General features: G+C 29.1%; 1 protein-coding gene across 2 annotated transcripts in view; it reads right to left on the minus strand.

Moving 5' to 3' along the window:
* LOC129988222 (zinc finger protein AEBP2-like) overlaps positions 1 to 26,392 on the minus strand; it is a 268,585-nt gene that overhangs the window by 90,768 nt on the left and 151,425 nt on the right. Inside the window, exon 1 of one of the 2 annotated variants that reach the window (XM_056096390.1) lies at positions 11,158 to 11,449. The exons of the other annotated variant lie outside the window; for it this stretch is intronic. Coding sequence (XP_055952365.1) covers positions 11,158 to 11,165 — 8 coding nt within the window. The 5' untranslated portion in view covers positions 11,166 to 11,449. Of the gene's footprint in view, positions 1 to 11,157; positions 11,450 to 26,392 lie in introns of those variants that run through there. 2 annotated transcript variants of the gene reach the window in all.

Here is a 26,392-nt window from a genome sequence, read left to right on the forward strand (position 1 = left end):
ATGAGAGGGCTGCATTACTTATTTGCGGGACCCCTTAGCCCCTCCCCCCAATTTCTAAGCATACGTGACTGGGTTAGATAACGTCCAGCCTTCTTTCCCCCTTGAACAGATGAGCCATCAGAAGAGATGTTTCCTGGAAATACAGTAAGCATCTCTTTTCTAAAGGGCTCTGTCCTTACAGGGGATCAGTTTTTCTAAAGGAATATGATCCAGTAAAGACAGTATGTGTGATGGAAATGAACAGAAGATCCATCGAAAGGTTTACATGACCAATAAAAAAAGCATGGAATAATAATATATGGAAAAGTATGGAATACTTTTTTTTATATATTTTTTGAATAAAAAACCTTTATAAAAACTTTGATTATCCAAGTCTTTATCAGCAAAAGTCTTAGTTCAACTCAGCGATTATGAAACAAACGAATTATGTTTTTCCTTTTTAAAATAAATACAATTTTTTCAGAAAGAAAAACGGTTGTCAAAGTTGTCACCGGACACATACAATAATTTTCAAGAAACAAAAATTTGTAAATCGACATCCTTATCCTCAAGAATTAATTTAAAGGGAAAACATATAAATTTACACCCACAGTTCCCTTCTTAAGCACTTCAATAATGATAAAACCCAACCCCACACATTTTCAAGAAAAAGAGACTGTAACTCGTATCGGGAAGTTTCGCATTGATGAGCGGGAGAAAATAATGTCTTGGGAACATCCTTAAATAATCACTGGGAAAAAAGATTGACATTTATGAATTCTCTTATCAAAATAAATTAATGTTTCAAAAATGCATATTAAAAGTTTGACAACTAATAAAAAGATTTGTTAAAATGTTGATTCTGGAAATACTTTAAAACTTTTTTAAGCTTTCAAATAAGCAATTTTCAAAAACTTAGTCGGAAGAAAGAAAAATTAATTTATGATTTAAAATTAATTTACTGAGCTTTCAATCAGCAAAAAGATTACTGTCCTAGTCAACTCGGATAGTCGAAGTTCAACGATAAAAATATTCAATATTTGTCATTTGTTAAAATTTGTTCAATTTGCTAAAACGTGCTGGTTTGTTTGGAGAAGCTAACAGCTGGACTTTGGTCCCAGTCGTAATATTGCTTAAATATGAGAGACGCAATGCCGCATACACTTTGATTTTGAACCCATAATCTTTATCCATAACGTTTGTTCCAAAGGAAGTTACACAAAATAATTTTTAATATTAAACATTTAACCTGTCTTATCTTATTATATATTGTAAAGAAAACTTTAAATTTATTTGATTAGATACATTAGTAAATTAATACTATTCGGAAAAAAAAACTTGGCTGTTTGTTAACTATATTGATTTATTTAATTGAAAGTGTAGGCATGAAATATTTTTATTCCAAACGGAAATTTACTCAAAAAATTATCAACTGGTCCTATGGAATTAAGTATCATCTGAAGAATAAAGCATAAGGGTTAATCTAAATAATTAAAGAAGAATGCTTCTTTGCATGTCTTGTATATTAAACAACAGTTTAGGTCTAGTCTTGATAAAATTTGGCACTCATAATCTTAAGAAATAAGGAAAGACTCTATTAAATTTTCAATGTACAAAAGCTAAATAAAATATAAGCAAATAAAAAAAAACTAAGCAAGTTTTGGGCTTTTTTCTTTGTGTTTGCATGTGCGTGTTTATCTTTCGAAACTATTACCACACAAAAATTAACTTTACGTCATTTTGAAATTCAAAAATTATATTTTTAATGATGCCAATTTCATTTTGTAAAATTTAATAAGATATATAATATGCAATAAAATTTTCATTGTTATGAAGAAACTTAGTTAATATTAATAATAACCGATAAATTACACAGACTCTAACATATTCGTTTTTTTAACCGCACGCGATATAATTCGAAATATTATTAAATAATGTTTTCTAATCTTAATAAATAACAATGATATTTTAAATAAACTTATCCATATTAATAATTTAACAGCCAGATAAAGTCAATATTTAGCACGAAGAAGCTAATATCCTAAAGCAGATGATATCAGATATTTAGCTTGAAAAAGCTTGTAACCAAAAGCAGATAATATCAGATATTTTGCATGAAGAAGCTTGTATCCAAAAACAGATAATATCAGATATTTTTAAAATGAATAAACAAAAACACGTAAATATTTGGTCAAACCAGAAATTTTAAATAAAAGCGGAATATTTATTATCTTTCCTGCAACAGTTTTCGTTTTTCAGTCTTTAGCTAGTATTCTTTTCCAAATAAATAATTTAAATTTCATACAATCAACAATTTTTCTTTTAATATCTTATGAAAAATTATAAAACTAATAATAAATGCAATTATGTAATTGCGAATTTATCGCCTTATTTATTTCGGGTTCATTATATTACACAAGTGCGTGCGTAGTTAGTTCGCCTTGGAATATTGAACCGACTGCAATCTGTTATACAACAGACTAATCATAACACAGTAGTTATTTTTCATAAAAATATGGGACAAGACTTTTTTTCCCATTTTTTGCAAAGATCTCATCAGTTTCAAATTAAACAAGTTTAGTAGTACTAATTCATTATTTCGTAGAATAGAGCATTTTTTTAAAGAGTTTTACACTCTTAACATGAAAGTTGTCTATTTCGTACGCTCTTTGAATATGATCTGCACGAAAAACGATTAAATTAGAAAAATATATTACAGCAGACAAACTATCTAATAAGCAAAAATTCGAATTTTTGGTTAAATCAAATTTTTTACTATGATTTCATAAGTTTAGAATTAGACAAGTTGAATTGTACTAATTCTTTCGTTCGTAGAATCCAGCACTTTTTTTTTTAAGGAACTTTACATCCTCTTTATATGAAAGTTTTTTTCGTATATTCTTCCAAACTGATCTGCACGAAAAACGATTAAATTAGAAAAATATATTACAGCAGACAAACTATCTAATAAGCGAAAATTCGAATTTTTGGTTAAATCAAATTTTTTACTATGATTTCATAAGTTTAGAATTAGACAAGTTGAATTGTACTAATTCTTTCTTTCGTAGAATAGAGCATTTTTTTAGGAACTTCACAACCTCTTAATATAAAAACTATCTACTCCGTATGCTCTTTCAAAATGATCTACACGAAAAATTATTAAATTACAAAAATATATTACTGCAGACAAACTATCTGATAAGCAAAAATTCGAATTTCTGGTAAAATCAAATTTTTTACTATGATCTAATCAGTTTCGTATTAGATAAATTCGATAGTACTAATTTTTTTCTTTCGTAGGGGAGAGTATTTTTTTAGGAACTTTACAATCTCCTAACACGAAAGTTATCTATTCCGTATACTCTTCCAAACTGATCTCCACGAAAAATAATTTAATTAAAAAAATATATTACAGCAGACAAATTGTCTGACAAGCAAAAAAGGTTGTGGATTTCTATCTTTTTTTTAATACACAAGAAAAATGACATTTAAATGCAGTTGGACATGCATATATTGTCAGAGCGATTCCATTGTTTACTGATGCATTCATCACAGGCGAGCTGGCAAACGACCCATCTGTCGCAGGGAAAGGTTCAATACGCAGGAAAAACAATGAATCATTTCCTTCGAAAAGGGAAAGAGAATGAATGAATGTTTTCCTTCCTTTTTTTAATGAGTGGAGAAGTTCTCTCAAGTAGATTCAAGAGGGGATTCGAACTGCGGACGTTTAATCACAGGTTGTCACTACTAAATCGGTTGGGGAAGGGTGTGTGTTGCCATTCCGAAGTGACAATTAGAGCTGAACGTGTGCTGTAATTACCTATCTTTATCCTACCTTCCAACAGGTATCGCAATCATGCAGGTAGAGAAGCGGTAAGATAACGTCTGAAAAATGATTTAAAAGTTAACCCTAAATAGTGTGTAGGTTTGATGGAAAAGATTTTTGTTAGTGATGACGAATTATTTTGACATGAATATATATAAAAATTGTATGTATTTCTGAAGCATATATTATAACTCTAATATATATATATATATATATATTCCATTTAAATGAAAATATTAAGTTGAAAGAAAGGATTTCGAAGTAAAAATTCGAAAATTGGAGAAAATGCTACGTTGTTATCCAAATTAGAGAAAAGCTTGCTTCTTATAAATCTCTTTAAAATTTAAAATCAGCACAGTCAATATTTTTGGAGCAAGGATTTGAAAAAAAAAATGTTATTCTTTCTCAAACAATAAGAAAAAAAGAGAACTCTTAATATAAAGATTTTTCGAGGCATAATAATTTCCTCATTAGTTTGAGACTCATTACATTATTTAAATAATTTTTCCCATTACTTTCGCCACACCAATCTGACAATCGCGAAAATCCCCCTCCAATATGTTTTTTTAACTTAATCTTACTATATTACTATATGAAATCAGTGAACAAAACCATCTCAGAAAAATTCGAAAATTGCAGAAAATATTACGTTGTTGTTGAAACTAGAGACAAAGCATGCTTTACAAAAATCTCTTTAAAAAAAACTAAAACAGTATGATCAATATTTTTGTAGCAAGAACTTTAAATATTTTATTCATCCTCAAGACAATAACAATTAAAGAGTACTTTTAATATAAAGATTTTTCCAAGGCAAAATTTTAATAACTTTTCTAACTACTTTGGTCACAACTATCAGTCAAACGCAAAAACTCAACAATAAGGTCTTTAATTTAATTTTACTATATAAAACCAGTAAATAAAACCGTAAATATGCTTCGAATCCATTAAACCGAGAGTTCTCAAATTTTTAAACATTGCAAACCACTTTTTAGAAACCAAATCTTCAGCAACCCACTTCATTTTCGATGCACTGAGTTTTTTCAGTGACAGACAAAACCTATGGCTAAAAAAGGAACTTTTGTGAAGCAAAAAAATATTATTATAAAATTCAATTTTGTACAAAAAAAAAAAAAAAAAAACATTTATATTGTGTGGTTTAACGAAAATTGTATACAAACTTCTCATTTTAGCAAACTGTGGAAAGATGATATACATTCAAGATCTTATGATCCACCAATAACTGACTCGCGACTCACCAGTGGATCAGAATGCATTGTTCGAGAATCCCTGAATTAAACAGACTATAATAAATAAATAGTCTTATTAATTCATTAATGGAAGAAATTTAATTTTCCATTTGTCTATGAAAGTTACACCTGATATTGTGGAAAATTTCTGAGCTAGAAATGAAATAGAAGAAAAAAATTTCATCGCAAAAGGCTGCAAGCAGAAAAATTTGCACAATTTCGTAATATTATTTCATAACGATGCAACTTAGAAATTCACGAAATGATCAAAATTCAGTCAAACATGCAAGATGCCGGAGATAAATACATACTATAATAAATACAGAAAAGTTCAATAAAAATAACATTGTAGCTGAAGTTGTTAACTGACACTATAATTGAATTCAATAATTCACGAAACCGTCGACAAAATAAATGACCTATGATAACTAAAAACTGTCGCAATATTCCCCAACTTTATGCAGGGCTATGGACATCAAAGCTGCCTTCCTCATCAAAACAGGTTCTTCCAAGTGTTTCTAGCACAAACAGTAGTTACGATAATCATTTTGACCTACATAATTTAATTAAAAGTTTTCGGATAAATATTAAAATAAAATCTTATTTTTACTATCATTATTCATTTCTTCAACTTCAAGGTCATAACAAGTTTTGGATGAGAACAGACTCGAAAGAAATAAAATTTACATCTGCCTTGTAGTGATTTAAGTGATATTAAATAATAATTGTAAGCAGAACAAAAGAATAGTTATATAATCTTGAAAAACAATCAGTTATATAACTAATAAACTTTCATCTATAATTAGTAGATATAAATTCAATATTTACTATTTTAATTTATGTTGAAAGTTAGTGGAAGGAAAGAAAATCAATTACTATAAGATTTTTAATTGTAGAGCAAATGTATTCCAAAAAAATGAAGTAAAAAAAAAGGAGAAAAAGTAAATCATAAGAAAAGTATTTGAAATCAAACCCAAGAATGATCAATGTCTATATTTATTTTCATCATTAAAGACATGTCAAATAACTAGAATTCTTAGATTAGTCAGAGAAGTTCCGATTATTGACCCTCAACTCTAAATTAAACCAGAGAAGTAATCCTTCCTTTGTCTTGCTCGAACCATGGTGCTCTCGGAATTGAGAAGCAGCAATACAGAACGAAATGCTTAGATTCTTTATTCTCTGGAAGAGAATACAAAACAAAATTTCGGAGCAGTGCCTGTTCTAAAATTTGACGCAGATTTATAATTGTGAAGAAAGGATTATATACTTTAAAATATTACTCAAAATTAGCTTCCCAAGCCATAGTAAATGTACCACCAAATGAACTATAATAAACGTACCATTTATATTACTTTTGGAGGCACTATTTTTACTCAAAGGTGATAAGTAACAATACAGTATGCCAGAATGGGATGCTTTATACTTAGCTGCTTTATTTTTTGGAAGAGAATATCTAACAAAATTTTGGAACAATGTCTCTTCTAAAATTTGAAACACGTTTACAGTTGTGAAAAAAGGATTATATTACTTTAAAATATTAGTCAAAATTAGAGTTTCCCAAACTATAGTAAATGTACCACGAACAATTCATTATATTATTTTTGTTTTGCAAGTAGCAATACAATACTGCAGAATAGGACGTGTTATGCTAAAATGCTTTATTTTTTTGGAAAAGAATACAGAAAGAAATTTTTGATCAGTATCTCTTCTAAAATTTGACACAGTTTTACAGTTGTGAAGAAAGGATTCTATACTTTATTATAATACTTAAAATTAGTTTTCGGAACCATACCATCTAACATTTTATTCTAACCTTTATCATTCAGACTTTCTTTTTTTGTGTGCTTTTGGAATTCACCACCTGAATTGGCGTCTATGGTGGCGGCCGCAAATTATTTCTGAAGTTAATACCCTAACAAATAAGTGATAATAAGGTGAATGGAAAATATTATAAGAGATAGCATAAAATTGTGTATATCTTCACTCATACGAAAATTTTAAGAGTTTTTCACGAATGAACAATGAATTTTTATGAATTTTTTTTATCAACAATTCGAAAATGTTTGTATTTTTAATTTGACATTATCCATTTATTGTTGAATTTTATACTATCCTTTTTCTTTTCTTTTTTTTTTTTTTTTTTTTCAAAAACACACAAGTTTCGCATGAATGAAAATCAGATGTCATATTCAGAAACATTCGTAGATCAGAATTTCAATTCATTTTAGTGATAAGAGAAAAAAAAAATTTCGCTTAACTGAATTTGAGCCATATCAATAAAGTGAAAAGCAGGTAAAACTGTCGATAACAATAAACGTTCCAACGAGTGAGATAATATATTTATCATTCGTTACAGCTGGCTTTGTTGAAATAATGCTCAACCAACAAAAACGTTCTCCTCCAAAGAATCTAATCAAGTGAAAACACAAATTCCGGGGGAAGAAACTGATTAGATACGTCGAGAGTTCCGACCGTTATACGTCTAAGAATCACTGATTATAAAAATTTTAGAATCTTTCAGCGAAAGCATGAACATTTTTAAAAGGAAATATTATTGAAGTTATAATTCGGAACATAAAGAATATATATATATATATATATATATATATATATATATATATATTGATAGATCGATTCGTCTCTAATTACTGAAAAATGGCTAATTATCTCATCATCTCTTCTAATATAGACTAATAATAAATATGAATGTGTGTCTGTGTTGGCACTCCACAGGCCAAACCATCTGACCTACAGGCACTATCAAACTCAGCACAAGTATACCTGAGAGAATGAGAATGTGCACCTCAGAAATAATTTTTTTTTTTTTTTGAAATTTTAATTTATTAAAAGTAATATTTGGTGCTTTTTGCAGTGTATTATCCCAAAATATTATCGTAATAAACAAACTTTAAAGCTCTTCAAAAAAAATTTAATGTCTTTTTAATTATATAAATTTAATTGTCGGGTGAATTTGTGTTGAATTTTGACATTTTTAAATTTTTTAAACCTAATTTCCAAAAGTAGATTACATTGTTTCTTTGAAATTGAAATCGCTGCTTAATCAACTACTTAATCGCCTGATTTCATTCCATTGTTGAAAACTACAGAAAGAAGGATTTTGTTTAATATTTGTGCAATTCAAAAGACGAATAAAAAAAAGTGAAGTTAAAATACTTCAAATTTTAGAAAATAGTTTAACCGCATATGCACATTTTTATTATCGGTATTATGTTATGGGACTGTCTCCATTAGAAAAGTTTATGCACAGGACAAACAGAACTGCTTTAAGACAATTAAAATAGCATGGTTTTAATGTCAAACAACCTGGCAGAATTATGAACGTAAAAATCATAAAAAAGGACTCATTTGAAATCCAACATAACCAATATTCACAGCGAGCATCTGCTCGCCTGAGACGACTAGATTCACCGGATATTTATTTTATGAATTTAGATTAAGATTAGATGGATTTAAATATAAATTTATATATATGAAACGGATATTTACGCATTTAGTAGAGTTATAACTCATAGGACTGACCTCCATTAGAGAGGTAATCAAGGAACACGGCATATATAGTACAATTAAAAATAACACGGCTTTAATATCTGACAATTTAGAGAAATAAAATATATCTAAACGATTTAACTAGAATTAAATAAAATCAATATCCCCGGCAAACCAACAGATTGCAAAAGACAACTAATGATGAAGGTGAATGTGTGTGTATTCTATCTCTTTGTGTGTGCGTGCTGGCGTTCTACAGGTCAATCTGTTTGAACTACAGTTACTAAATGTACCACTTATTTAGTGTGGGAAAGTGCCCTTCGGAGTAATATTTTTGAAATTTTAATTAAAATTTAGGCGGAATTTTCACATTTTTCCAGCGATAATCATCGAAAATATTATCGTAATATATAAATTTTACAGCGTCTCAAATTTAAAAAAAAAAAAAAAAATGCCTTTTTAATAATACCATTTTAATAGTCATGCAAATTTTCTTGAATTCTGCCAATTTTTAAAAAGTATTTTTTTTTCTCCCAACAACAGATTACATTATTGCCCTGAAATTCAAATTATTTTCATTGCTTAGTCATATATTTAATCGTGTGAATTTGTTTTATTGCTGAAAGCTAAAGAAAATGAATTCAATTTAATATTTCTACGAAATTTAGATGATAGATGAACTGGATATTAACCCTTTTAATAGCACTATAATGTTAGGGGATTCCACTAAAAAGGTTCATATACATAATAAATAGAAATTAAATAAGACAAAATAATACAGCTTTGATGTCAAACAATTTAGCGGAATAATGCACATGAGTTTTTATCCAAACAATTTATTTGAAATCAAATACAACCAATATTCCCAGTGAACCAGCTGGTCGTCTAAGGCGATAAGTGGTTTAATAAACAAAAATGCTTACAATTTAAAAATTCTTTAAATCGGAATTTATGGAGTTAAAATATTAATTGTATTGTAAAGAATTATTTAAAAAGTTTCTATTTTATTAAACTATTTGATACGATAAGTTTACTGTATAGGTTAAAAATAAAATAAATGATTTTGAGTAGTTGAAGAAAATAAAAACATCTTAAGTAACACAGCATTAAGTAAATTTTTAAGCTTAATATCATCGAAAACTTACTAAATGAATAAATTACATTTTTAAATTTAAAAAAAAAAGAATTTACAACGAATGCTTTATCTAATTAAATCATCAGAAGTGTATAAATAAGAGTTTTAAAGGGTTTTGGAGAATACTCTTGTTGTTGCTGCGACATAACTGATAATCGAAGAGATAACTTTCGAAAATCAAATTTAACTAGAGGGACAACTTTAAAAAAATGATAAATAAATAATACTAGGAAGTTACACTTTTTGCTCGTTTCTCTCACCAAACCTCTAAATCTGGTTGTGCAGAATATTACGTTTGTTAACATTTGGCAATTTTGAAAACTCTCAGATTTGGCGGGAAATAATTAGACATTGTTATTAAGCTATAATTTATAATCTAGTCCTTAACAGATAACCTGGCTATAAATAAATGAATGAAATTATCGAAAACATAAAATAACAATTAATATATAACAAATGATCACGATAAAGAAGAAAACTTATTTAAACTACAATTCGATTCCCAGAACATGTACAATCCCTATTAAATCCTTTTAAATTATGCTGGCCAATTTTTTTTTTTTTTTTAATTTGAAAAATGTTCTAAAATGATGACTTCAGACGATGAAAAAAAATTTGAGAACATTAAAAAAAAAGTTTCAGTTAAATAGCAAGCATAAGAAATTAGAATGTGGTTCATTTTTCAGAAAAAAGCAAGCAAGCAATATATAAGCAAGATTTTGTTGATTGAAATAACAGTTCAAAATTCGAAAAAATAAAATAAGCATACAGTTTGGTTGGAAGCTCTAATTAAAGTTTAAACATTGCATGAAAAGTGATACATTTAATATACAAAATGAAATAGTTATTTAATATTTGAATAATCATTTAATAGTTATTTAAATTTGTTTAATATTTTAACAGTTTTTAAAATTCAAAAAGACTGAAGCTGTTAAATGATTAGTCAGTAATGTTTTGCGTTCAGAAAAAATATAGTCTTTTTTTTTAATATTTTTATTTTATGAGTAAAACAAAAACAAAAGTTACTTCATAATATGACCATATAAAGAAAAGTCGATAATTTACCACAAACACACTTGAAAGTCTCGATTAGCTATTATAGCCGTTAACGTTAGATATTATAAAACCTAGAATGTGAAAGAAAAATCTGCTTGGAGAAAATAAATCTTGATATTTTTTTCACTTCCAAACGCTGGTGAACGAATTATTCTTTTATTCATATAAAATTATGATGCAAATATCAACAGCAGAAGACTAAATTTACTTTGTTCTGTCTCAACTTCCTTACAAAATCCAAAACGCGCGCAAAATTCTAGAGCAGATATCAGGAGGGAAATGGGGCTGCTGAAGGTTCCCATTCCAGGACGTACTTAACTGAAGGTTAAACAGATATCCACTTCCTATCTTATTCAATACTTGCTATTTATATCAGATAAAAAAAAGTAACAAACAGTACAAACCTGCACATGGTTAATCCACAAGTACATATCACACACAAAAATCTAAATAAATCCACAGACGAACGCGTCTTTCTAGAATGTAAACAAACGCTACATCCTTCAAACAAAGGCACGCTATCCACAAACAGACGTTTCTGCTATCTCAATAACAATAAAAAAAAAGCCGTTGAATCTCACATAGATTATAAAAGGCACTTCTAAATATTCGCAAAGTAGTTTCTAATTTTCAACGGAGCAATATGAAAGATTAGGATTATTCTTTTTCTACAGACGGATGGAAGAGTTCTGCCAACCGAACTCATCCAAGGCTACGTGACAAATGGCACCAGGTGGATTCGGGCAACCCTGGCCCCTCTGCCGGGAGAAGGGGAGGGGTCCCCAACAGGGGATGAACCCTTGGGTTTTAAATCTTTCCTTCCCTGCTCTGACCTCGGGTCACAAAAAAGATTTTCTTCCCCTCTACCCTGCTTCTTGCCCGAATGGATTTTTCCGTGGGGAATCGGTCATTTGGTCCGGAAAATCCTTAGACTTCCTTCTGGGCAAGGGACAAATTGAAGGAAGCTTACACAAGGGGACTGAATAAGAGTTGCTTTCAAAGCAGATATGCAAGAGAGCAATGAATAGGTATAACGGTCAGGTTTTAGTAGTGAAGTTCTTAGCACTGGTACATCGAATCTATGAAAAATAGGTCAGGCACAAGAACATAAATATTTATAAAAAGATTAGGTAAATATTTAGTATTATTCGTCTAAAAAAATAACAGTACTAGCAATAGTAAATTTGTCTAAACAATATCTGTTATGTAGCATTTGATATTTCCAACGTTATGTGTCAGTATGGATTATTTCAAATCATATTGTAAAGAAATATGGTCAGAAACATTGTAAGAAATTGTTTTGGAGCATTGTAAGAAATGAAATTCGCGGAGCATTAAATCTATGTCTGTTATGTAGCATCTGATATTTCATGTTATGAGTCAGTATCAGATATTTCAAATCACATTGTAAAATAAATATTGTCCGAAAGGATAGGTTCTGGAACATTGTAAGAAAATAAAATTCGCGGAACATTAAATCTATGTCACTGCATCTGTTATGTAGCATCTGATATTTCATGTTATGTGTCAGTATTAGATATTTCAAATCACATTGTAAAGAAATATTGTATGGAATTGTTTTGGAACATCGTAAGAAAATAAAATTAGCGGAGCATTAAATCTATGATATAATCATTAAATCTATGTCAGTGTATCTGTCATGTAGCATCTGATATTTCATGTTATGAGTCAGTATCAGATATTTCAAATCACAATGTAAAGAAATATTGTCAGAAACCTTAGGGTTTAAAAAAAACCAATATGAAAAAAATAGAATCGTGAATAAGAAAAGTATAAGGAATGTATACTTAAACATTCCACCATTAGTTCAACAACAAAATTTGTTGAATTCCACAAAAATAAATCATTCTTCTTCTTTTTTTAAAAATTTGAACTTAATAGTGGGGAAAATTAACAATTTCAAATTTTATAAAGCATGTAAGATTTCCATGGCTCATCAATTCAATATTTTGAGGTTCATTTTGACGAATATCAATGCTACGCTGGTGCAACCATTAGTTAAGTTAATATCTTCAAAACTGAGGTATTTCTTTGCAAAAAGCGAGAGATATCAAATACAATAAAATAATTTACATTTATTTGGGAGACATTCAAATTCGTTTAACTATATCAAACAAAATGTTTTGCTCTCTAATTGATAAGATAATGAGGTAACGACGCAAGAATTTTTAATTAAAATATTCTATGATAGATGGCGATTAAAAGCAACTATGAGATAAAACAGCAAAATTCATAATAATAATATGAAATTGTTTCAAATTCCGATAAGAAAATTCTTTCTTCAAATAAAAATTATTTTAGAATATTGTGTGGAATTACAATAAAATTTCCAAATTTATGCATGTTATTGAGTTCATGATTTCATAATAAGGCGGTTGATATTGTATCAACCTGATACTTTATATCAAGTTGTATCAGATTAATACAAAGTTTGTCACTTGTCAGGTTTGGTATATGATACTTTGCATCAGGTATCAATACTTATTACAAAGTATTAGGTACTAAAATTGATACTTTATAAGAGGTACCTAATACATTGTAATTGGATTGTACCTAATATTTAATACAAAGTATTAGGTACAATCCAATTACAAAGTATTAGGTACTAAAACTGATACTCTGTAAGAGGTGCCTAATACTTTGTATCAGGTACCTAAAGTACCTGGTACACAAAACTGATACAATTTAAGAGCATCAGGTACTCGGTATCAGTTTTTGCACTCGACTGATAATCTCTTCCTGATATATATATATATATATATAATACAAAACTATATTTAAAAAAATTCTTTCTATTCTCTTCTCACCCATTCTTCAATCACTATCAAAAATCAAAGACACCAGCACAGCATCATTATCTCTTTTTTTAAAAAGCGAAATCCTAATTTGGAATCATATTCATGCCAGTATCAGCTACTAGTATCGAGGTGATAGATGCCGAGTACTCTGTTTCACTTTGAAGGGTAAAGCATAGATTACCGTCTGTATCAGGTAAAAGTATCAGATACAATTGTATCACCCTCTACTTGATAAAGTATTACCAAGTATCAACTATACTGTATTTGAAAATCCCTTCTAAGGCATGAGGCAATAAAAATGGGCATACGTCAAAGGGATATTTTAAATCGCCATAAATACCCAGGGCAAAATTCAAATAAAAAATAACAAAAAATAAAACCATTCATTCAGATGCAAGACTTAATAAAAGCAAACATTGCAGCTAATTTCCTGATTGAGACATAGATCAAGTCAAGACATCAATCAGACCACTTATTTGAAATATTCGTGTTACATGCATGAGAATAAATGTTTGTTTCTATGTTTCGTTTGTATCCTGTATGTAATGAATAAAACGTGACCATCCAAACAAGACATACTCAAATGCTATTTAAATCACATTTAAAGTTTCAGCACGCGCTCGTTAAAATTGTGATCAAAAGGTCAAAGATGTCACAAATTGAAAGTTAATGAAGACTTCATGCCAGTTTTCTTGAAAGTATTTAAATCTTTCTAACACTCACCAATCTAGAAAAGATAATTTTCAATAATTATTTCGAAATTAAAATACTATACATATGTGAACGATTAGTATAATTATGTGATATATTATATGATATCTACTCAGTTACATTACAATTGAAGGGTCTACAAATTAACAAAATGACGCTAACGTGACAGCAAGAATTTTTTAAACATTTTTATGGCTAAATTTTCCACCGTTTACTGTTATTAGAACTCATAAAATTAATGACTTTCGACATGCTCAAATAGACAAATAAATCAATAAATTAAAAAAAATATGGAATTCCTCATTTTAAATAGCATATTTCTGTAACTTTCATAGCCGAGCTAAATAATTGAAGCTACTTTTCCTAATCTGATGCTAAGATAATAGCGTATGTGCGGAATATGACCACATCTCAATTATTTAGGATTTCTTCCTTTTTGCAAACATTTATATTAATAAATATAGTATCATGTTTTTTTAAAAGAAAATTAATGGATCGAGAATAGGTAAAAGTTTAAGTAACTCTAAATTAAATAATTTACAGTTTTAAAAAATTGCTTTGCAAAAGAGAATCATCAGCTTATTTTCATAACATTTAATTCATCATGAACATCATTAACTGAAATTATGCAAATTTCAGTTGAAATATTGACAAAGACATCGATTACATTTTGAATGCAAATAAAAATCAACAACGTTTTTACATTTCTTTTCATTTCAGAAAAACAAAATGGCTTTTCTGCTCATGGCAGGAGATGGTAAACATAAGAATCCTAATCCCATAATTCGGTGCATGGAAGGCATACCAAAACTGTAACCAAATTCGAAATCGCCATATACAATACTTCTCACTCATGGTTTCGCCACAATCGAAACTAGCATTCGAGTGAGTAACAAATGGGGAGTTCGGAACGACTGAAATCGATAGAACCTTTCGAAATTACTTCCAATCAAATGGCACCGCGGGGCGCACGCCTTTAGTTGAAAGGGTAGATATTAATCGAAGGGCGTGATGAAGGATTCCTTCCAAGTGAGTTTCTACGTGCCTCTGGGACATCCAGAGTTTAACTCGGAACAGTCGAAAACGATTTTTTTTTTTAAATCAAAACACGGAATAGTGAATTTAAGACATATGGTATATTTCCCTTGCGTTAAAGATTAGAAACAAAATAGAGGATCTAAACAATGGAAAGAGACAGATTATTGAAGGACATAATTTTTTTGTGTTGTTTTATCATATCAAAAACATTTTGTACTTTGAAATGAATTGCATTTAGATATAAATTAAAAGATATTCAGTTTATTTTGCCAGATAAGCGAAACGTTACGAAGCTATATGAAAGGAGTTTTAAAGATGGATCGCAAGAAAAGTAGCGCCTATTCATTATATTTTTTAAGCAGAGGCCAGAGATAAGACACTTTCGAATTTTAAACTTCACTTTATTTCATCCCGGGAGGCATGATTTATGTGCAAGCAGAAGCTACGAGGCACATCACACAGAACAATACAAGAGCTAAAAGAGAAAAAGCTAATGAAATACTTATCTCTACGATTATATATTGTGAGATTTTGATAGGAATTTCTTTACACGTGTCTATTTAGGTAACGAAATTATAGGGATCTTTTAAAAGAATGTATTGGATTGACAAATTTTATCCCTTCACTCGGAGTGTGGGATAAAAAAAAACCGCTGACTTAAGCATTTTTACAGAGTTTTTTCTGTTGCATTAATTAAATTTTTAAAAAATGTTGAATTGGATCAGGAAATAAAAGAATATTTTAGAATGAAGTTAATATGGCTGAATTAAGATAAAATTTTGTAAATTAATCAGGTTTAAATTAAATTTGAAAATATCATTATATATATATATATATATATATATATATATATATATATATATATATAGTTCGCAGTCGCCATCAATGGCTTAACAAGTCCAAATGATACTCTTTGCACATGTTAAGCCATTATGCATACTTTATTTTTTCGCCCTATATCAGAATCAGCTTTTAAAATAAGACATAAATGCAATAAGGCTAAAACCCCTAAGACTGTTGCCTGGGATATCTATACCCTCCCCCCCCCGCTTTTCTCTCCCCTTACTATGCCACTGACCGCGCCATGATTAGCCACGGTCAGATACAGAAAGCAACACCAGGACCGATAATCAGCTTCTCAACCTTTTCAACCCATACCAGCAATAAGCATACCTCTCTCTTTCAATTCCTGCAATTCTCTATTCTTTAGTAGAAGTGAGTTTCTTACAGATTACTTTGAAATATTATTTTTTTCTGAAGAAATAATGCAGTACTCCGGTAACATTCAGCCAGTTTTCAATTTTTTTTTTTCATTATTAAAAACAATAACTTTATCAATTAAAAAACGAGATTAAAATTCCATCGTAAAAGAAATCAATTCCGTACTATCCATCATTCCTATATTATACCTTCCTAATATACGAAAGATTGTGAAAAAAATATACAAGAAAAATTTCCATAAACATATAATATATATAATAATGATAAATAAAACTTTAAAATAATAATAATAAAGGTATTAACAGTAAAGGAAGTGAAATCATACAAGTAATGAAACTTAATTCTATCACAAGATAATTCCACAGAAAATATCTTAGACTTTTTCCACGAAAGCTGGAGCAAGACACGGTTGAGAAGCTATGCTACAATGAAAAGTTAAAAACCGTGACACATGTAACAACCACATAAATGCAATGATGCTTTTGATGCAGAAATGCAATGAATAAATGCTTTTGTAAGACAAATTTAATTTTTTTATTATTAAAGGCATTTGTTCATCTTATTTATACAAGAAGCCAGTTACTCATCTTTACATTATGATTACAGAAAATTTATTATCATTATTTGCAAGCGGCAGGGCCGGATTATTAAAAAGGCAAAGTAAGTAACTACCTAGAGATCCCTCAATATTAGGGTCCAAAATTTCCATAAATTTCCTTTGCAATATTTTCTGATTATTTTATGTTTTCATCTAATTCACAAGGAAAATGCTCCCGAACGGATTCAAATTCAAATCCAAGTCAAGTATCGATTAAAGATTAAAATATTATTTTAATAATCTTAATTAAATAATTTTTATAAGTTTAATATAATATTGTTAAAAAACTTCTTTTTACGTTAAAGTTTAAAATTCACTGCTTTATAGTTTTAAAAAATGCTGGTTCTTAATATAATTAAAATATTGAGATTGTGCTTAAAAGTTGTAGGGATTTTTTCAACTATTTTATTTAAAACAATTTTAAATCTGAATCTCAATTTTTTTTTAATAAGGAATGCTGAAACAATTTCTCTTGAAAGGACTCCGTAATTAAATATTTAATAAGAGTATTAGAATTTGCTGCTTAAAACAGTCTAAACCAATCATTAAGATTAATTAAAATATCTGGTGTAGAATGTTAGAAACTGAAAAAAAAAAAAAGAGAACGGGTCACGGAGTCTTGCATAGTTTAAGGACCCTAGAGGGTTTAATCCGGCCCAGCAGCAATCATTTTCCTAGTCCGCCGCAAACCACATCCAGTCCAAAAGTCACTCCTTTAATTCCCGCCATAGATTTATATATATATATATATATATATATATATATATATATATATATATATATATATATATTCTAGTATATCCTATACAGCGAGGAGACGTTACAATAACTATTAATTATTTTCAGTTTGTTATATAACTGCATCATAAAATAACAGCACAGATTATAAATCAAACGTATTTTGTAGTCAGTACAAAGCATTCAGAGATAGTTGGTTTCGAAATTATCATAGAAAATAAGAAAATAATGATAATAAACTTCGTTCAACATCTACATTTGTAATCTAAAATTGATCTGCATGCACAAGGTAATTCGTTAAAAGTAATCACAATTTATACGCAAGATTTTATTTTATAACCAAAAATAACTAAAAAGAATTAAAGATAAAAAAACTGGACAAACTGGATTTCCTAAATTGTTTTTTAGTTATGATAATATAGCTTGCGTAATGCTTTTCATTGGGAATTCATCATGCATTCTGCGCAGCTGAAATCTTGAAAAACAAATTTCTAGGGAAGAAATTTTAACACAGCATGACATAGAATTTTAAGCAGAACTTTTAACAAAAATTTTAGAGAAAATTTTTATTATTAATCAACCAAGAATTTGCAGCAAAACTTCAAGAAACAGTGATATCAGATTCCATTAGAAAAAGAAAGAGAGTGAGAGTGTCAAATCCAACGGTTACAAATTACTCATTATAATTCATAAAACAACGTTAGCTTTAAACCAGTTATTCAATGTGATTGCTAAAAGTAATATTGAAAGAACAATGTAAGAATAATCTACAGTACACTCCCGATTATCCGCGGAATTGGGTGGCACGGCCGCCGCGGATAACAAAAATCGCGGATAATCCGAAAAAAGCTAAAAACGGATATAGCAAAAGAGAAAACAGTCATTCCAACTTTGAAAAATCGTTTTATGTACAATAAAACTTAAAATAAACAGCAGGAAATGTTTAACTAATGCTTAATATTTTAGTATATCACTCAAAACTAACCTAAAATGCATTTTGTTAATGAAAACAGAAAAGTGCTTTGTACTTACGAGAGGCGTCAAGGATACACAGAAAAAATAATACATATGTACTGTTTTAATACTATAATGTATTATGTAATAACAAAAGCATAACTGTAAAACTACACCTTTTTGAAGAAATCAGTCATTTGCGTTTGCTTCTTGCTTTGGAAGCATTTTCTACTTTGCTTGGAAGCAAAAAAAAAAAAAACTTAGTGCGGTAGGCGCGGATAATCCGCTCCGCGGTTAACCCGCCCGCGGATAATCGGGAGTCTACTGTACTGCAAAAAAAATAAAAAGTTTGTAAACCTTTTCAATATTTTAGAAAAAAAAATATTTTTCACAGTATTCATTTATATATAAAAAATTCTATTCTATAATGAGATAATGAATTTAATTCTTATAATGAGATGTTTTAACTACAAAATTTCTTTTTTAAGAAGATTAGAAATTCTTGTCCGAAACATCGCAACATAGTACTGATTAGTCTATTTTATTTAATTTTTTAATGAACTCATAATTATATTACAGCAATACGGCGCAAATAAAAAAACTGTTAAATACGCGAATGTAAACGCAATTATCAACAAATAGAAAGTGTTGTTTTAAAATATTTCTTAACTACAATAATTAATTAATTATAATTTATAACGATTATACAACATAACTGCGTGGGAAAAAAGTAATTGCACTGAAAAACTGTTATTTCACTTGCCTAGCAAACTTAAATTAAAATTTGCTTGTTTGTTTTTTCAGAGAGATCTCAAAGGTGGTAATAAACAAACGATATTGAATTTTTTATGAATTGCAATTATTTCTATATATCTTAAATGAAACATTTGATCCTATAGAAATTTATGCAGTTGATATATTTAGAAAGACATGGGTCGATCACACGCCTTCTCGTAAATTTATCAATTTCAATAAGACTATAACCATGTTAGCAAGCCACTTCTTTGGTTTTGTTTTGCTGCTTGTTTTCTTGGCTTCTTTAGCACCAATGACAGAGATTCGAAACCATCTATTTCAATCTAACTCGCGTGTATAATCATCTACTCTTAGATTAGTAACAAACAAAATTACTATCAGATGGAAACTTATTTCTACTGAATAGATAATCTCTATTTCTATCACAATCAAAGGAATGCAACGAATTTCGTTAGTTTCCTGCTTCATCGTGATAGTCCCAGTATTTTAAAGATTTCAGTACCCAAAATTTTGCTGGCTTCTTTAGCACCAAAGTCAAAAATTAAAAACCATCTATTTCAACCTAACTTGGGCATATAATTTATTTATATATTAGCAATAAACAAAGTTACTATCAGATGAAAAACTATTTCTACTGAATAGATAATCTCTATTTCCCCCGTCCTTCATATCAAAAAAAAAAAAAAAAAAATGTAACGAATTCCGTTAGATTCCAACTTTATCGTGGTAGTCCCGGTATTTTAATGATTTCAGCACCAAAATGTTTTGCTGGCTTCTTTAGCACCAAAGGCAAAAATGAGAAACCATCTATTTCAATCTAACCTGCGTATATAATTTACTGATAGATTAGTAACAAACAGAATTACTATGAGATGGAAAATTATTTTTACCAAATAAATAATCTCAATCCCCCTCCCCCATAATTAAAGAAATGTAACGAATTTCGTTTGTTTCCTGCTTTATCCTGATAGTCCTGTTATTCTAAAATGTTAAAATACTGAGTTTCAGCGCCAAAACGTTTTGCTGGCTTCTTTAGCTCTAGAGTGAAAAATTAGAAGCCATCTATTTCAACCGAACTTGGGCATATAATTTACTCATAGATTAGTAACAAACGGAATTACTATCAGATGGAAAATTATTTTTACCAAGCAGATAATCTCATTCTCCCCACCCACCCACCCCGCCATAATTAAAGAAATGTAACGAATTTCATTTGTTTCCTGCTTCATCCTGATAGTCCCGTTATTTTAAAGTATTAAAATACTCGGTTTCAGCATCAAAAAGTTTTGCTGGCTTTTTTAGTTTTAGATTCAAAAATTAGAAACCATTTATTTCAACCAAACCTGGACATATAATTTACTCATAGATTAATAGATTATTTCTACTGAGTAGATAATCTCAATTCCCCGACCTCCTCATAATCAAAGAAATGCAATGAATTTCGTTAGTTTTTGACTTAATCGTAATAGTCTTGGTATTTTAAAGACTTTCAACACCAAAAGCAAAGAATAGCAGCCAATTATTTTACTGAATCTGAGCATATCGTTTATTTGCAGAAAAATAGCACACAAGGTTATAACAGAAGGAAGATAATTTCCACCAAGCAGATAATTTTTCCCCTCCCTTATAATAATGCGTGACGCTGAAGAAAACAACTTTAATGACAAGAATAATAATGATTCTCATTTCAAGCACCTGTTGCTTGAGGGGGGGGGGATAAAGGAACAATGACAACACCTACGAGAAGGGCACGGTCGCGAGTAAACAGGAAGTCTTGGGGGTGCCAGCGATTCGCTTCGATCATAAAATGACATGATGTCATTTCTGAGTAGGAAGAAGATATGGATGCTCATTGCAGCGAACTTTTGTTAGAAAGTGCATCAATCATTCAAACAAAAACTTTTATTCGTTAAATTTTCAAAAATTTATAGGACTGAAGCACTAAAGCTAATCAATCAAAAAAAAAAAATGTATATATATATATATATAAAAAAAAAAAACACGAAAACCATTTTTTTTTTCCAAGATCAAAAAAAGGTAAGAATAAAAAGCGTTTCAAGGGAAAAAAAAAGATAAGAATAGAGAGCAAAAGTTATGAACAAGCCTAGTTGTTTTTCGACCAGATGGAGATTCAGGCGCTTGTCAAATTTGTGGATCTCTTCGCAAAATATTGCAGCAGTCAGATGGGATGAGCCTTAATTTCCCTATGAAGTTCCTCATTAGTTTGGAAATATTATTTTGGTATTCTAGCTAATTCTTCAAATTAGGGAACAAATGAAAATCCCTCGGCTCTAAATCGTGTTCTCAGTGAAGGGCGTAATACTATTGAAACGGAAGATCTTGTTCAACAAGCTGATCATATCGAATGATTGAAAGAAATGGATGCTGCTGGAAATCCTGGTAACGAACTGTCCGATCAGCATACCAAAATTATCTCTGTTGGTACACATGGAACGGAGCGTACGCGATAGGAATTGTCCCACAGGACATGTTTTTTGCGTCGCTAAGTCTAACTTTGAAAAAAAAAATCACAAAAATAAAGTTTAAGTCCTAACGTCGTCATATTTCCTACTTTTTTTTAGGTAAATAGTTCATTCATACTACGAGCACATTCTTCCTTTGACAAATCGCGTTTGCCATAACAAATCGAAACCAAGGCTTTCCGTAATGAAAAGAGAAGTGTGCGAAAATGCATCCGAAAGCTACGCAAAATACTACAGAACTAACGGTAAAACCCAAAAAGACTAGTTACGGTTACACAGTAATAGCAAAAAAAGGAAGAAAGGAATTCGGTGGAAGATCAAGTGGAAAGTTACGCAACATAGCTCTGTTTATTACTCTTACCCCCCCCCTTCCGCCTCCGCAACAGCAGATGAGTAAAATATCAAAGGCTGAACATGAGCACACTGAAAGTCAAGATACTAAAACTATATTTATTTCAAAGGTAATGGACACAGGGGCTATCTAGTGGCGTTTAAAAATTGTTCCAGTTTAAAATGTACATATACATCACCGTCCTAATCCAAAATCTTCACGAAAAGTGCGTCGAAAAGTAACTATTTTTATTCATAAATTTTTCTAATTCATTTTCTTCTATATTGTCTTTTTTTTACGGTCCATCAGAGCTTGGGGGAAAAAAAGTATCGTCTTTTATAGATGCTTTGATTTTAGACCAATATCTATCTATTTCTATTATTATTGCAGTATTTTAATACTTAATTTCTGATCTATACGAACTATTTAGAATAACATCAGTTGAAAAATAAATTTGAAACATAATATGGCTACACAATTTGATATATCAAATTTCCATGCACTTCCATTTCCTACTTTTATGGATATCGCATAAATTCATATTCGTCTAATTTGCATGTATATATGGGGATTGCTAATCTAATAATTCTCATACTCTGTACGGCGCATTTTGCGTCACTGATTACGTCATAATAATCACATGATTGTTTAACGCCGACATTGGCAGATGGGAATTCTACGATGAGTAGATAGGACGTGCCGCTCACATTCATTTACCTTTTTATTTGTTTTTATGTTAATTTAGTAATGGTTTGTCCCAGTATTAATTTATATGTTGTTTCTTAACAAATATATGTCAAATATTAATACTGGTCATTGCCTTTTTCCACATATATATTTATTTAAAATTTAGTTACAATTCCGAATTAGTTCTTAAAAGAAAATCCTTATTTTAATAATCACTGAATATGGACCGTGTTTTTTCATACAAAAATTCCTATGATTTGCAACTTTCTGACTCATTATATTTCTCATTTTTTTAAAAAGAAATACATAAATCATATATCATTTAAATGTATGAAATCACGGCCCAGGTAGCACATAGATGAATATTAATTCCGTAGATGCTGTGTAGAAAGATTGTTTATCACAAAAACACGTGTGAAAGAAGTTTTGGGAGTCAGAAAATCTTTTTAGAGGTCGTATTTGTAAATACGTTACGGATGATTTATTAAATAATTCGACAGCTATAAAATTCTCTACATTCCATAAATATAGTCTTCCTTTTTAATAGTCTCATCTCTAATACCATCTAGCATAAAAGCTTCAAATTCTAATCTCACATTTAATCAATTAAATGAAATGCAACTAACTCAATCAAAATGTTCCGTTGATAGTACTGAATTTCAATTTTTAAAAAAGAAAATATAAATGTGGTAATCTTGATTAACGGTCTATTATCAAGACAAAATATATAGAACATTTATTTTCTAGATGTTGTCCAAAAATATTATTTATGACAAAGAAAAAAATGTGTAAGAAAAGATAAAGAGATTTTTGGAACCAGGAAATCCCTTCAGACACCCTAGTTGAACAGATTTTTAGGGATGATTTATTAAATAACTCGACGGCTTACCAAATTCTTTGCATCACACAATTCCTTTTCTTTCTGATAGCAGTCTCTCTCCAGTACCTATTAATATAAAAACTCTCATACTTACAGTTAAGTGAAAAGTCCTGGTCTGCATCAAAATATCTTCTGGTCATACTAAACTTTCAGCTTTTAGAAATAAAAATATAAAATAAAAAAAACGCAATAATTTTGAAACTCAACCCCCAACCCCCATTTTTATGAATATTTCAAAAAGCTTTAAATATAATTAATCGCTCTCTTGATCAAAAATTTTACACCTCTTTTGATACTTCAATTGTGATATTTTTAAAAACTCTATCTATAATGTTGATCTCAGATTGTAGAGTTTCTGTAAAATACCCAAGGATCAAAGGAATACATCTTTCAGAAGTCTGAAGATTTACCAAGACGAAAAGTAGAAATATCCAATAAAGTATAGAACTCTTAGATTCTGCCTACTTCATAAGTCCATACTGCTCGATTATTTTGAAGAGATTATCACAGATAACAGCCAAGGAACTCACCTGCAAAAAAGAAAAGTAACAAATAAATACAATGAAATAAAAATATTTACAAAAATAAATTGATAAATTTCTGTGCCCAAGTAAAAAAAAGGTTAACATTTAAATCAGTTAATTTTGAAATTTACTTACTCATTACATCAAAACAGCGAAAACAAACTAAGCCAATGTCCATATTGTAGTCGATTTATGTAAGTAGTAAAGATATTTGTAGCAGATGTATGAGTCTGAGATTTTTTTTTTCTTATAAAGTTATAATCAATTGAAAAAATTAAAAAGAAATTGACTGTTATTCAAACGAAGCAAAATAATGAATAATCGTTTTCTACCAAGGTGCGGATTTCTAACTAAAGCAATATAAACAATATTGCTTTGATTACTGGAATTCATGCAAACTATTGAAGGATCATTTGTCTTCCATTCGATTTAATGCTAACAACAGATATCACTAAATCTAATTTCTCACATATTTTTAAATTGTTGAAGTATAATAATAATAATAAATAGAATTTTCTTCCATGATTGAATAAATTTCAACTATAAAAACATTTCAAATAACAGACAAATTAGATCATCCTCCATTCAGTGAAAATTTGGCTACAAATAAACACACCAATAAAAATAAGATGTTTCACAGTTAACAGGTTCCAGATTGATACAGTATAAAACTTATCTGTGATGTGGAAATCTTGAAATTATATGTGAAATGTTAGCATTAAAAAAATGTTCGTATTTTTAGATAGTGCTGATATTGACTTTATAGAATTTTACATTCGAATATTCTTTATTACCATTATTTTCTTACAATATATTGATTTTTATTTTTAATACAAAATTTCTTGAATATATCTTAAGATCACAAAAAGAAAAATTTATGACAGTATTTAATTATTTTAATCTGTATTAATTTTTTAAATTTGTTCTAACATGGAAACAAGCATCTTTTCTGATTAAAAAAATCATCTAATTATTTTCACGTAATTTAAAAACAAATGACTTTAAACGAAATTGTCTGGCTCACTAATCAGATCTGACACCTGCGCCATGTAATCTAAACAAAATACCTTCAATCCGAACGAATGCAATCCAACTGTTTGATTAAAAAAAGAGAATTTTAAAGATTTTTTTTTAATACAAAACTTCTTGAATATACTTTAACATTACAAAACATTTTATAATAACATTTAATCATTTTAATCATTTATACATTTTGTTCTAACATGGGAACAAATGTCTTTTCAGATTCAAAAAAGTAAATCATTTAACGATTTTCACTTAATTTATAAACAAACGATTTTTAATGAAATTGTCTAGCGCTCTAATCAGATCTGACACCTGCGCCATGTAAACTAAATAAAATACAGCCAGTCTGCACAAATACAACGAAACATTATTTGATTTTTAAAAAAAAGAACAAAACCGAAGTATTCGTAGAAAATATTCTAAAAATATTCAGAAGTATTCCGAAAAGAAATATATATATATATATATTATAGAAACATTTAAAAGTATTCCTAAAAAATATTCTAAATTCATCACAGATCTTGCAGCCAGAAATAAAACAAATATATTACATTGTAAAACATCGCCAATTTGGAATTTAATCCAAAATATAGAATGCAAATAGTAACAAAAGAAGTATTTTGAAAATAACTATTCGGGCATTTATAAAATAATATAAGAAATGCTAGTTCCGTTAGTAGAAATGAATTTTGAAATTTTATCTGAAATTGTTGATACGTCTACTTTCTCTCTCTCTCTCTCTTTATGACGATTTATTAAAATTTTTTACAAAGAAACAAAAATTACACCATTTCAGAAAATTAGTTTTCATAAAATTAGAAAATTTCTTAAAATAATTTAACTACGAAATTATTAAATATATTAATTCTTATC

This window comes from Argiope bruennichi, chromosome 10 (genome assembly GCF_947563725.1).
Source record: "Argiope bruennichi chromosome 10, qqArgBrue1.1, whole genome shotgun sequence".
Classification (NCBI taxonomy): Eukaryota; Metazoa; Arthropoda; class Arachnida; order Araneae; family Araneidae; genus Argiope; species Argiope bruennichi.